The sequence below is a fragment of the Cavia porcellus genome, unplaced genomic scaffold, assembly GCF_034190915.1.
Source record: "Cavia porcellus strain 051 isolate PalLab524CR breed Dunkin Hartley unplaced genomic scaffold, mCavPor4.1 scaffold_17, whole genome shotgun sequence".
NCBI lineage: Eukaryota > Metazoa > Chordata > Mammalia > Rodentia > Caviidae > Cavia > Cavia porcellus.
Window position 1 is genome coordinate 64,761,104 of NW_026947500.1, and position 14,154 is coordinate 64,775,257.

The 14,154-nt window shown below is 61.6% G+C and overlaps 1 protein-coding gene across 13 annotated transcripts in view; it reads right to left on the reverse strand.

Moving 5' to 3' along the window:
- Cacna1a (calcium voltage-gated channel subunit alpha1 A) overlaps positions 1-14,154 on the reverse strand; it is a 125,324-nt gene that overhangs the window by 66,668 nt on the left and 44,502 nt on the right. For all 13 annotated transcript variants that reach the window (XM_063228449.1, XM_063228447.1, XM_063228451.1 and 10 more), the window contains exons 4-6: positions 7,684-7,775; positions 5,784-5,936; positions 3,723-3,916 (exon numbers count right to left, since the gene is read on the reverse strand). In XM_063228449.1, coding sequence (XP_063084519.1) covers positions 3,723-3,916; positions 5,784-5,936; positions 7,684-7,775 — 439 coding nt within the window. The remainder of the gene's footprint in view (positions 1-3,722; positions 3,917-5,783; positions 5,937-7,683; positions 7,776-14,154) is intronic.

A 14,154-nucleotide genomic window follows, 5' to 3' on the forward strand; every position in this document is an offset into this window, starting at 1 on the left:
AGACCTCCGCATGGACACGCCCACACGCCACCCAGGAGCTACCCTTCCCTGAACATCCTCTTTGAGCCCAGTTTTCTCGTCTGGAAGATGAGGTTGGTTTTTAGGTCGCTGCTGACACTGACGCTGCGTAAGTGGCACGGCGGGGACCAAGCCGGGTGAGGTGAGGGTGCCGGTTACCCGCAAAACTGTCACCTCTGGGGGTCCAGGGCCCTGCCACATTGCCACCTTCAAGAACTTTTGCGGCCTGCTGGACTGTCACCTCTTGGGATTCTGTGCAGGGCACCTGCGCAACCCGCCGGTGAAAGCCCTGCAGTCTCGGATGCGGTGCAGGCCAAAGGGCAGAAATCACCGGCTCTGCACAGAAGGTGGTGAGCCGCCTGCACTTCCTCATTTCCGCCAGTAGGGGGCGTTTCCCCATGAGGACAGGAACAGCACGGACAGAACTGGCGTGACACCACCCACGGGAAACACGCATGGCAGAGAGGACCTGAAGGCTGCAGGGCGAACCCTGCCGTGCAGCCACGGCCACCAGGCCTGGTGTCGTCATAGTTTTAAAACTGCACAGCTCCTGAGCAACATCATCAACCTGTTTTACTTTGTGGGTCCTGGAGACGGAACCCAAGGGGTGCTGAATTTTATCTCCAGCCCTTTAATAATTTTTTTTAAATGCTGAGACATAGTCTCGTCTTGCTAAGTGTCCAGGCTGGCCTTGAACTTGTAGCCCTCCTGCCTCAGCCTCCCAGAGGCTGGAATGACAGGCCTGTCCCTTTACCATTTTTAAAAAACTGAAACTCTGGGGGCTGGGGATTTAGCTCAGCCTGCCTTGCAAGCAGGCAGTCGTGAGTTCGATCCCTGGTACTGATAAAAAGAAAAAAGACAAAAAATAAATAAATAAATAAATAAAAAACAAAAAAACGTGAAACTCTGGCCGGGATGTAGCTCCATGGAAGGCCCTGGGCTCCATTCTGAGTGCTGCGAACCACCCAGCCCTGTGCCCTGCGCCCCACTGGGTCCTGTCAGGCCCCCTCAGCCGGCCATCACAGAGCACCCGCCACGCCTCGGCCCCTTAGTGTCTCTGCGCTTCCAGTTTCTCAGCTCTTTTTCCCTGTGGGGGCCCCCGTGGGAATCCCTCCCCTCTGGGCTCCTCTGATGCTTCCCTTGTGACCCAGCTGAGGTTGTGGGGCTCGGAGAAAAAGAGGACCGTGGAGGGGTGGTGACGTCCCGGTGGTCACATCGGGCCGTGTGACACCAACACCCCCGAGGGGCCCTCGGCTGCCCTTTTCCTGACGCTGCCCCTGGTGAGAACTTTGGGACCCAATCAAAGCCCAGTCCAGGAGGAGGGAGGACCTGTGCTGCGTCTTTGGAGTGTGTGCGTGTGTGTGCACTCCCGCTGCGGTCTGGGTATGGATTCGGGGTCCCCGAGAGGCATGCAACTGCAGGCTTGGTCATCAGGCAGCAGCTGCTGGATGGGGTGACCTGGGAGGGCAGGGGTTCAGGTCCCTGGGAAGTGGACCCAGAGGGTCCCCGGGGGCCCTGGAGTTACAGACAGAGCCAGCCTGGGCTCCCAGGCCCGGCTTGTTGGGTGGGGGTGGGACACCCCAACACCTGCTCCCCCCACAGGCCCTCACCAGAACCCAGCCATGCGGGCGTCAACCTGGAGCACCAGCGGAGCTGGAGAGACCTCTCCCCACCTCGAGTTGCTCCCCAGTGGTTGCTGACACTGATTGGGCTTCTTCCGGAGGGGGCTTGTTCCTTCCTGTACTGTGCGTGCCCCATAATAAACTTGAGGTTCACCATCCCACAGCAGTGTATGCCGTGTTCCTTTGTTCCACCGAGGGCTCCTCAGATGGGCTGTTTTAGATAAGGCTGCCCAGCACGCTGGAGGCCCACTAAACCACTGTCTCCCCGTCCTCCTTCCTGTCTTCCCATCTGGGAATGACCAAAATCCCCACGCTTCACCGTCGAGCTTTAGTGAGACGAGTTCAGAGGGCTTCTGTATCACAAAAATAAACCTCGGTGCGTGTCTGTAATCCAGCACTTGGGAGGCTGAGGCAGGTAGATCACAAGTTCAAGGCCAGCCTGGGCTGCACAGGGAGGTTTTCAAAAACAAGCAAAACCCAAAAGCAAAGCGGGGCTCACTGGAGAAAAACTTGAAAAGGGGGGAAGCAGGGAGAAGATAAAGGTCCCCGAATTGCGACGCCTTGGGGCTACGGGCAGAGGGTCCACGCATTCCTTCACCTAGCCCGGACCCCTTTTGAGAATTAACTCGGGGAGCATCCCTGTGTCCCCACATCCCCCAGCAGGTGACTTCTCCCACAGGGCCTGGCCTCTAACCACTCCTGGCTTCCCAAGTTTATAAATAACTCCAGGACACATTTCCTGATTTAAACCTTGACAGTCAGAGCCAGAGCCGGGCCAGGATTCTGCAGAAGGCGTTTTAACAGGAAGCTGGCGGCGGAGACAGGAAGGGACAGACAGCAACCCTGGAAGGGGGCCTGCCCGGCTCCCCTGTCCCTCAGTGTCGCAGCATCTGCCCTGGGGTCACCCGGTGCCCACCCTGACACCCGGAGCGCTTCCCTACACCAGGCCCTTGCTGGCTGCCCTGGTGACAGCCTTCCCTGTGTCGTCTCGTCGGGCACTTCGCTCTCCCCAGCCCCGCACCAGGGACTGAACTGAGGACCCTCGCACTCAGCTCCAGCCCAGCCCTGTGGAGTTTATTTTTTATCTGCGGCAGGGCCTTGCTAAATCACCAAGCTGCCTGGCCTGAAATCCTCCTGCCACAGCCTCCCGAGCAGCTGGGGTGACAGGTGCCTGCCACCACTCCCAGCCATGCTCCTGTCCTTTGGAGGCCCCTGGGCTGTGGTACTTGTGGTACTCACTTGCTCAGAAGTGAGCCCAACATTTTCCCCAGGAAACCCCAAGAAGGAGGGAGGTGGCGGGCGGGCAGAGGTGTGAGGAGGATGAGCTCGTCCACCGTGGCGTCAGGAGGAGTCCCTGGGGTCCCGGGTGGCAGCGCTTAGCCCTAGGGGAGAGAGCTGGTCCCCCAGCCCTGCAGGCAGTGATAGGGCTGCCCCGGCCTCTGGGAGCACAGGGAGGGTGGGTGCCAGGAAGACCCTGTACCCGACAGGCCCTGGGCTCCCTCACCCAGAAAGCCTCCAGGTACAAGGACAGGCAGAGCCCTTGATGTGGGGTGTGGAGCCCTTGGCCTTCCCAGCAGGTGGCAGCAGCCTCAGCCCCTCACCTAGCACCTCGGGAGGCTGAGGCAGGAGGATCACAGTCTCAAAATGAAAGATTAGAAAACGAGCCAGGGATAGAACTCAGTGGGAAGGCCCTGGGGTCCACATCCAGTACCTTGAAGGGACAGGAAATTAAAGGAAGGAGCAGCAGGCAGGGCTGGCCCCACCCCATCCTGGGGGAGCTGGGAGTGCTGCTATGGGTTCCACCCGCTCATAGGAGCCCAATCCTGGAAGCAGCCTGTGCATCCACCACAGTGAACCGATGGGAAATTGTGGCACCCACACCCAGTGGAGCACTACTCTGCCGTGAAGACGGATGAGCCCAGTAATCCTCAGGGAAACTGGTGCATCTAGAGACCATCGTGTCCAGTGAGGTAAATCCCACACGGTGGGACCCAGAGCTCCAGGGTGGGGGTTGGAGACCTGAGCCGCCCCACCACCCCACCAGCCCCCAGCCCCCATCCCCGCCCCCACAGGCCCACTCACGTTGTAGAGGAGGTCGGTCCAGCCCTCCATGGTGATGCACTGGAAGACCGTCAGCACGGCGAACAGGATGTTGTCGAACTGGGTGATGCCGTTGTTGGGGCCCTCCCAGTACGGCTGGCACTTGGTCCCATTGGGACAGGTGCGGGCGGGCTCCTCAGTCCCACATGGAGCCGGGGACTCACCCTGGATGTCATCTGCGAGAGGGAGGGGACATGAGTCAGCGGAGAAACGGGTGCCCGGAGGGTGCGAGGCTGGCGGCGCTGGGGTCCGTTCCCCCAGCTTCCAGATCTGAGGCAGGGCCTCGCTATGCAGCCCAGGCTGGAACTCACAGGGACCCTCCTGCCTCAGCCTCCCGAGTGCAGGATGACAGGCGAGCGCCACCAGGCCCGGCTTCTTTCTTTAGGGACTGGTGTCTGCTCTGTGACCTTGCACGGTTTCCCCTGCAGCCGTCCCCAGTGCAGCCCTGGCTGTCACCCATCGTCCTGCCCTTAACACCTCTGTTCAACCATTTCCACTTTCCATTCCTCTGGCGTCTTTGCCTGCGAGTACTGGACAGGCGTCTCCTTTAGGACACCCGGCACTCATACAGGCTGAGGCTGGGAGGGGACGGAGAACCCAAAACCCCACACACCTGTCACCGACTCTAACACCTGGCACCCCAGCCACCTGTCTCCCCACTCCCCTCTGCACACTTTGCCTCACCCCTTAGCATTTTTATTTTTGGAGGCAGCGTCTTGCCGAGTGATGAAGGTGCAATCCTCCTTCCTCAGCCTCCCTGACTGCTGGGCCCAGATGCCTGGCGTGAGCCACCGTGGCCCACTGTACTAGAATCTTTTCCACACGAATAGTGGGGAGCTCTCAGGGTGTCCACCCTGGCTGGGAACCTCCCTCCCCTCTCCTCAGCCTCCTGGAGCTGTGATCGGTGAGTCACTTTGCGATTCTGGTTCTCAGATCCTAGGAGAGAAGCCAGGTTCGGGAGGTGCAAGGTTCTTCCCTGTGGCCACCAGCACCAGGTCCCTGCGCTCGCAGGAGGCTCAGAGCAGGAGCCGAGCTGGGGGCTGTGCAGATCCCAGGGGCATCGGGGGCGGGCGAGAGGGGTTAGCTCCCAGGCCAGGAGGGGCGCTGCGTCAGCTTCCAGCTCCCTGGCCCCGCGGGTGCCGCGAGGCTGTGTCAGCCTGTGTGAGCTCCACGCAGTGGGCGACTTTTCCTTTCCACGGCAGGGAGCACTGAGCCTGGGGCTTCCGTGTGGAGCTACACCCCCGGTTCTGATGATCGCTATTTTGAGACGGGGTCTCCCCAAGCCTCAGCCTCCCACAGGGCCGGGCACCAGGGGCCTGTGCCGTGACATTGCCTGTGACCCGGGGGCTCCGGAACCAGCCGGAAGCTGGGAACAGAGCGATCTCCAGCCACGTGGACACCGGGTGCCCCGGAGGTGGCTTCTAGAAGCGCAGCCCTCCAGAGGGCAGGAGCCTGGTTATAAACGCAGTTTAAAATTTCCCTGCTGCGGCATCTCTTACTCACACGTCTTGATTTTCAGTTGTGAGCGCCTCAGCCACCCCCCCCCCAATCAGGGCCTCCCACGCGCAGTGACGACACCCACACCCGGCCCTGCAAACCCTTCAGGCCCAGCCCACCCGGCTGCCTCAGCTCAGGCAGAGAAGCACAGCAAGGCGTCCAGGCCTCCTGGAGTAACCCTCACCCGCGGGGGTCCCTTCTTGGGGCACAGGCCCAGTCTCTCTGCAGCAGGGCCTGGACTGAAGCCAGGGCCTTGGCACTGAGCTACGTCCCCAGCCCTTTTTGTCTCCCCAACTTGCCCAGGCTGGCCTCGCTCAAACTTGGGGTCCTCCTGCCTCAGCCTCCCAGTGCTGGGATGACAGCTGTGTGACACCGGCCCAGGTGAGGGGTTTTTTCTCCTCCCTGAGCTAGGGATGGATGGCAGGGCCCCGCTCCTGCCAGCCGCACACACCCTGAGCCGCTGCACCCCGGGGCAGGTCCCGGGCCCACGAGGCGCCGCCAGGCAGGAGCACTTGGGGAAAACACGCATCACGCGGTGCCACCTACCTGTGCCCTCCTCAAAGCAGGTGGTATGAAATTTCCCCATATAAAATTCTAACCCTATGATTGCAAAAATAAGGATTGCAAAAAACAGGAGGAGGCCGATCTGCAGCAGCGGGATCATCGCCTTCATGATGGACTTCAGCACGACCTGTAAACCTGGGGAGACACAGGGCCCACCCGCCTGTCAGCCAGCGCCCGGCCTCTCGCAGTGGGGCGCCTTCCACGAGCGGGGAGGGGCACAGGACGGAGGGACGGCACCTCATGCTCCTAACAAGCCCTTTTTGTTCATTCGTTTTGGGGTGCCAGGGCAGGGGCTGCAGCCCGGGGTCTCGAGGCCCCCAGGCGTGGCGGCTGAGGAAGCCCGCCGGTTTTAAAGCCTTTTAGGGTGTCTGTGGCTCCCCAGCACCTTTGGGGATTTTCAAGGTGCTGCGCCTCTTCTGCCCAGCAGGGGGCGCCGTTTCCCACAGATTTTTTTTTTTTCCCTCCCCGGAGGACACCCCCTTTTCTAACACCCTCCGGCCAGCCTGGCCCCAGCCTGTGGGGACAGCAGCTGCCCACGTCCCGGGCGCCCCCGGAGGAATCGCAGCCCGCATCGTCGGGGGACTTCCGGCCCGGGCCAGCACAGGCTCCTTTAGGGAGCCGATCACCCCCATTGCACAGAGGTAGAGATGGAGGCTCAGAGTTCAATCCCTGGTACCGATAAAAAAACAAAAAAGACCAAAAAAAAAAAAAAAAAAAAAAAAAAGGCTCTGGCTCTGCCTGGGAGCCACAATGCCAGGGCCGGGAGTCTTTTGTTTTCCGGACAGGACTTCCCTCCGCGGTCTGGGCTGGCTCTGACCTTGCTGCACAGCCCAGGCTGGGTTCAACCCGCGATCCTCCTGCCTCAGGCTCCCCAGTGCTGGGATGGCCCTACACCTGCAGCCCGAAGCCTGCCCAGCCTCGGACGCTGGCTTCTCTGTTCCGAGCAAGCCACCAGGGCAGTTTGTTACCAGTGAGGTTGGGAGCCTGCGTGACCCGGACCCTCACCCCGTTCAGCCCCCGCCCCCCCACGGGGCTTCAGTGGATGTGGATTCTCAGTTCTCTCACCTGAAGTCACCTCGCTCAGGAAACCCACAGGGGCTTTTTCTTCACTTTTTGCAGCCTTCAAGGAGGCAGAATGAGACTCCTGACTCCCTCCGGACCAGGGTGAAGTCCCATCAGGGCCACGGCTGCTCAGTATTGGGGCGACCTGAGGCTCACAGGGAGACCAGGCCTAGCCACCCTCTTTGGGTATGCAAATCTGCAGAGGCTCAGCTGCCTGATACAAAAGGCCTCGGACAGCATGGACCCCTTTGCTCCAGCCGTGGCCCTTAAATCATCTCGAGGTGGCCTGAGACTCCCGGATAGTGTAAGTTCCTAGCACTGAGCTCTGACATTCATCAGCCAGGGAACAACACAGGAAAGGTCTCTGTGCTCAGTACAGACCAAGCTGCTCTTCCAAGAAACTGCTTGGGTTTGGTTTGTTTGCTTTTAGACAAGGTCTTTTTCAGTGGCGCAGTCTGCCTTGAACTCAGAGCGACCCTCCTGCCTCAGCCTCCTGAGTGCTGGGATGACAAGTGTGTACCCCCACACCGGCCTTTGACCACTTCTCGGCCATTAGATCTTGATGCATTTTTCTTGGCCTCAGTTTTGCCCTCTGTAAAATGGGGATATCAGTGTGGGGTGCTGCCTCACAGGCTGGGGGTGCCATGTGGGATAACACGAGTGCAGAGCTCCGGCCTGACGCTCAGGGGCCCTGGCTGATGGGGGAGATCCCCGACTGCCTCCCGGAGCCCACCTAACCCTGCAGCCAGGTTCCTGGGGGACAGGGTGTGCAGGGGACCCCAAGGCAAAGCCCACATGGGGTTGGCGGAAACTCACGCACTTGGGATTCCTGACACCAGCTTGAGCGGCCGCAGCACCCGGACCGCTCTCAGCGTGCGCAGGTCAAACTCCGTCCCCACTGTCGCCAGGATGCTGGAAGAGAGGGGCAGGGCGGACAGGAGGGGGTCAGTGTTGTGCAGGAAGCGGGGAGTCCCCGGTGTCCCTCCCGGCCGGGGGCCAGAGCCAGAGACTGGACAGCTCCGGCCTCTGTTCGGCCGCCTGTCACGGGAGCTCTCAGCCCCTGCCGCACAGCAGAGGGATCGACTGGCAGAGAGAGAGGCAGATGTGTGGGGGACCTGGCCGAGTCACCCTCGGCTCCACACCCCAGCGCCCCTTCCACCCCTGCAGAATCAATGGCACCCACAAGCCGAGGGCCCGAGAGGTCATTGCGTGTGTTGTCCCCACTGGCCGGGGAGGGGGCCAGAGACCCCAGGCTTTGGGTCAAAGTGAGTCAGTTCTGTAAATGCAAAGAATCAATGGTCCTGGGGGTGGGGGCGCAGGCCTGCAATCTCAGCACTGGGAGGCTGAGGCAGGAGGATCCTGTAGGTTCAAGGCCAGCCTGGGCCACATGGTGAGACCCTGTCTCAAGACAGACAGACCGACCAACCGACTGATGCCAGCAGGTGAGAGGGTCTTCTGTGGAAACCCTCCCTCCCCGGGAAGACCAAGCCTGGTCTGGCCAACAGCTTTCAGGGGGCCAAGCGCTCCCCTAACACCTACTCCCTGCCCGTCTCAGAGCTGGGTGCTGGGCAGGGAGCTGAGGATGCGGAGGGCAGTGGAGAGGCTCCCATCGGGATCCCCAGGGTGAACAAGAAGTTCGGCAAAGGCTCGGGGGAAGGGGGGCAGCTGGGAGCAGCTCCAGTGCGGTCTGGGACCCTGTGTCCACCCCTCCCAGCTCAGGGCTCCTCCTCACCAAGCCCCAGCACCCCACTTTGGGGCTCTGGGATGTGCTTTACTAGTGTGCTGGGCTCCCCATGAGTTAAGGTCCCCGTGACCCCTGCCTCACCTTCCTCTCCTGCCCGTGTCTCCTGGGGTCACCTGTGGGGAGACGGTGTAGCCAACTCTGGCCCCCGGGCTTTTCTGGGTGAATCCAGACTACATCGGGAGCCGTTCCAGGTTCTCTTTTTGGTGATGGGAATTGAACTCAGGACCTGTGCTTGCCAGGCAGGCTCCGTGCTGTTGAGCCCTCCCAGCCCTGGCCTGCTGTGGAGATTCCTGTGGCGCAGAGCTGGGCACTGGGCTGGACGGATGCACTTTGCCGGCACCCCCGAGCATGTGCCAGGCACAGTGACACACAAGACAGCCCTGCTCTCCCAGACCCAGGACAAAGGCCCCGCTGCAGGTGGGAAAAGCCCCCCTCTGCCCTGAGCTAACAGTGCACTTCTGCGTTTAATTCCTTTGGGGGCCAGGTCTTGCCGAGTTGCTAAGTCACCCAGGTTGGGCTCAGCTTTGGGGTCTTCCCGCCTCAGCCTCCCTGGTTCTGGGATGACAGGCGCGCGCCACCCCGCCCTAGCTATGCTTGTCCTCCCAGTCCGGCTCAGCTCACTCTGCGTCCACACATTTTCCTTTGAACGATGCTAGCTCATCCTCTGAAGGTCCCACCCGTGCATCCATCAGTTGTGTTTTGTTTACCTGTCATTTGGCAATGAGGCCCTGGCCGCCCCCTGCGGCTTCTCCCCCACCAGCTCTCGGATACCGGATATCGATCAGCGATCGGATTTCGGCCTCTGCCTGGGCCCAGCGCGGGAGGACCTCACTCACCTGCTTCACAGAGATCAACCGAGGCCACCGGGCCCCGGGACTCAGGTCCCAGGCAGCCCCACCGTGAGGGGAGACCATGGGAACCCCAGGAAGCAGTCGGGTGTCAGAGGGACAAGCACTGGGGAGAGGGAGAGGCAGCCAGGGATCAGGAAGGACTCCCATGAGTGGGGTCACAGGACACAGCAGTGGAGGAGACCGAGAGCTGAGTCGTGGGCACCCCAGCTCCCCAGCTCAGACTTGGCCTCTGGCAGGCTCAGATTGGGGTCAGGCGCTAACGGGCCCTTGGGTCTCCCAGGGCCCGGCTCCGGCAAGCAGCCCGACCCACCTCACCCCAACTTTTTGCCACCTACGCTGGTCCTCCCACACTGGAGGTGCTGTGCTGGCCTCCCCTGGCAAAGGCTCCGGCCCCATCCCTTCTGGGCTCCTTCTGGGCCTCACCCTGGAGCGAGCTCCGATTTCTGTGTGTGTGTGTGTGTGTGTGTGTGTGTGTGTGTGTGTGCGTGTGTGTACCATGTACCTATGTGCATGTACGTGTATGTGTGCGTGTGTGTATATGCCTTGTGTGGCATATGTGTGTACACATGTCTATGTGTGCACGTGTATATGAATGTGTGCCCGTGTGCAGGTGTGTACATGCGTATACATGTCTTGTGCATGTGTGTGTGCATGTGTCTATGTGTGTGTGTATCTGTGTGTGTATCCACGGCACTGGATGAATATTCTCTGAGTGAATTCCAGAGCCGGCAAGCTTGTGGTGGACCAGATCTCCCCAGATGGGGGCCCAGCACACTGTGGGGGCAAGCAGAGGAGGGAGAGGGGGAAGGGAGGAGGAGAGGGGGAGGGGAGGGGAGGGGAGAGCCAGCCAGCAGCTCAGAGCAGAGCTGGAGAGACCTGGTGGGGGCACAGCCCCCCAAGGCCATGCTGAAAACCCTTCTGGGCAAAGCCACTCACTGGTCTCCCAGAGAGGAGCCTCGGGGGTGGGGAGGACCTGGTGTCCTCCCCCTGCGCCATTTGTCCCCAGGCCATGGCTGTGACCTGCACGGAGCATGTGAGTCCAGGAATGAGAGGGACGATGTCCAGGGCAGGAGCATGACCACGGCGTCTGTGTCGGAGCCGTGTGGCCCTGTGTGGCCAGCATGGCCATGGGCCCACAGCTCGTACACACACAGTCCAGCTCATTCAGATCAAATGGAACCTTCAGAGGCACCAGCTGCTTTGTAAGAGTTCCATAGCCCCACGGGGACAGTGTACACAGGGACATGTCCAGTGCCACAGGAAGTGCCGTGGGGCGGTACAGACCTAGCCCCTGGAAGGCAGGGGGCAGGGGGCAGGGCTGGGCGTCAGGATGATCACAGACACTCGCAGTGCTCATGTGCCACATCAATGGGAGTGTGTGCAAGGGTCCTGGGGTTGGAGGGCTTGAAGTCAGAGGCAAGGGCACCAGTGAGACACGGGCAGAGAACGGGGAGTGGGGAGGGGGTCGAAGTAGAGATGGGGAGCCCAGGAGGTGATGGGGACTCTGGTGGCTCTGACCCTCGGCTGGATGAGCTTCTTGCCTCTTAGCGATTCTGGTCCCAAGTCCTGAGATGGGAGCTCAGGAACCAGTGCTTCACATGGCCCCCTAACGCAGTGGGGCTCAGGCGGCAGAGTCCCAGGCAGGTGACTGCCCCGGCCCCACCCAGCAAGGGCCCCTTCTCCTGCCCCCAGGGCCGCCCCGGGACACCTGGACTCTTCCCCAAATCCCCGCATGCCCACAGCGGGGCTTCTGATGGGTAACAGGTGTGGCCAGAGGGGGCGCCCTGGCAGGGGACCAGGAGGGCGGACCCCCGACCCCGACCCTACCTCCCTGTTCCCCGGAGCCAAGCAGCTTCCGGCGGGCAGGGGCTGGGAGTTTCATCCCCACGCCCAGCCCTGACACAGCAGCAGAGAAACCCTGACCCCAGATTCAACAGGGACGGAGGGACAGACAGACACACTGAAGACAACAGACCGAGCAACCCGGAGACTCTCGCTGTTCTCACTCCCATCTCTCCGCCCCATCACTTCCCACAGGGACTGTGGGGACCCCTGTGGGGCTCAGTCCAGGCCCCCGGCACCGGAGTGAAGGCCTCGTCGGCTGCCCAGGCTGCCCAGTGGGCAGTGGCTGACCGCAGGGCCCAGGGGACTGGACGGCTTCTGTGTTTAATTAAGTTATTTATCCTGGCAGCCCAGGCTGGCCTGTCACTTCAGGCGATCCTCCTGCCTCAGCTGCCTGAGTGCTGGGTTCACAGGCGTGCACACCACCATGCTGGTCCCCAGCCCTCTCTTGAATGATGTTCTATTTTAAAGTGTGACCCACACTGGGAAAGCGGAGTCAAAACTGCTCTCCCGGGCTGACACCCCCTGCACTGCAATCCGATCCTCCCCACTTCCAGCTGCCTCTAAAGGCGATGACTGATCAATCCACCTTCGGTTCAAGCAGGTCGATTAGTTATGCCTGCCTCAGAACTTTCTGGAAAAAGCACCTGGCCCCCTTTCTGGAACTTTCTGGAACAAGCACCTTGCCCCCTTTCTGGATCTTTCTGGAACTTTCTGGAAAAAGCACCCAGCCCCCTTTCTAGAACTTTCTGGAACTTTCTGGAACAAGCATCTGGCCCCATTTTATGAGGTGTAGTACCCCACCCTGGGCCACATGCCAGTCAGGTCTGCGCTCTGCCCCCAGCACTTTGAAGCTGGAGACCTGACTCAGTGGTCCCAGCTGGCCTTAAACTCGAGGTTGTGCTGCCTCGGTCTCCCCGGTGGTCGGCGGTGTAAGCGCAGCACCTGTGCCCAGCGGGGTTCATTTCCCTTTAATTCTTCCCGCCTATAAAACAGCTGCCAGACCGGAATCCTCGTGTTGCCCGAGTTCTCCCCGCTGTGGCCCTCGCTGCCCCTCGGCGACTTCGCTCTGAACGCCCCTCGGGAGGGGGGCCCTGCTGGCCACTGAGTGCTGGGAATGCTGGGGCGCAGGGGCCTGGCCCCCCGGGGACCCCTCACCTCTGCTGCCGCAGGGCCGGGTGCCAACAAACACAGAAATAAATGGGGGCAGACGGCAGGCCGCGGAGCTTTGGGGGGGGGTTCGGGGAACCCCTGGGTAAGGAGCGTGGGGACCCGGAGGCCAGGAGAGGCCGGGCGGGCGCCTGCCCGGGGACCTGGAGGCCGGGGTCAGCGGCTGAGGCCAGGGGGGCGGCGAGTGAGCGCCCTGAGGCGAGGGGGAGGCGGGGTGGCATCCCGAGCAGCAGGGCTGGAGGGCGGGGGGGGGGGCCCGGGGAGCTGGAGCCCGCTCAGGGCCTGCAGGTGGCGGGACGCAGCGCTGATGCTGCACCCCGGGGGCACCCCGCACCCGCACCCGCACCCCAGGTGTACGCAGACCGGGGCGCCCACGGCAGAGCCCTCGTGGCCATGGCAGTGTCCCGGGGTCCGTCCAGCAGTGTGATCCATTAATAGAAAACAAACTGAACCGAAGCCCACAACAAGCGCTGGCAGGCTGAGGCGGGAGGGGCGCTGTGAGCGCGGGCAGCCGGGCTGCAGGGAAGACAAAAACTAAGGAAAAGCCTCACAAATGCACCGCGATTTCTGTGACGTCCAGGGCAGCGGGGAGGGGACCCGAGTGTCCCCGTGGTGGGCAGAAGCACAGCCGTGGGACTCCACCCACTGTCCGCGGGGGGCACAGGGCTGCTGGAGGCCGGGCCCTGGCTCGGTGCATTCGGGTTTGGAAACTGAGGCGCCCTGTGAGCGGGGTGCGCTACGCCCCAAGGAAGTTAAACACGAACGCTAAGGGCAGCCACGGCCTAGGCCTATGGGCGTCACAGGGCCCTCCCTGTCCCCGGGCCCCTTCCCCTGAGGCCAGCCCGCCTCGGTCCCCAGAGGGCTCGGTCTCCAGATGTCCCCCCTGACACTGAAGCCTCCGAGCCTGGTGCGAACACGCCCTGTTTTCGAGGCATCTGTGTGTCTGTCCATCCTGCAACTCCACTTCTGGCTGGGGTGGCCGAGTCCAGCACCCTGGCCCTAGGACCGGAGCGCCAACCGCACCCTGCACTGCTCTGCAGGCTGGAGGGGTGCACGGCCCCGGGGTCCGAGCAGGACAAAAGGTGGTGGGAGGGAATGAGGGAGACACCCCGAAACACGCCCTCGGGTTCCTAAGAAAAGCTGGTGAACTCTCCAGCACCGTCCACAGAGGGGTCATGGGGACCCAGCTGGGCACTGTGCAGGGGGAGGCAGCTGAGCCCAGGGTCCCCACCCCTGAGTCTCAGGGTCACCTCCCAGGTGGGGACACCTGTGCTGCCATCTCCTGTGGTTTGGGGCGGGCCAGCTCCCAAAGGTTCCCGTGCTGGGAGGTGGACCCTGGGGTCCTGGGCTTCTAGAAGGGGTTTGGGGTCCGGGGGCCTCCCCACAGGAGGGAACCGAAGAGCTTCTTGGGGAGACTGGGGACTCTGGTGACGGCCGACCTCAGGGAACAGAAGTGCGCCCTCCGTGCCTCCCGACACAATTTCTCCTCTCCTATGCACTGTGGCCACTTATGCCACCCGCCACATGACATGGCCATGGAGACCCTCACTAGGAAGCTGGTCCCATGCCCTTGAAATTCCCAGGCTTTGAGCTAAATAAACCTCTTTTCTTCATAAAGTTACCAATCTCTGATATTTCGCTATAGTAAATATAGTGTCTGCTCCATGTCCTGTGCTGCAGATCA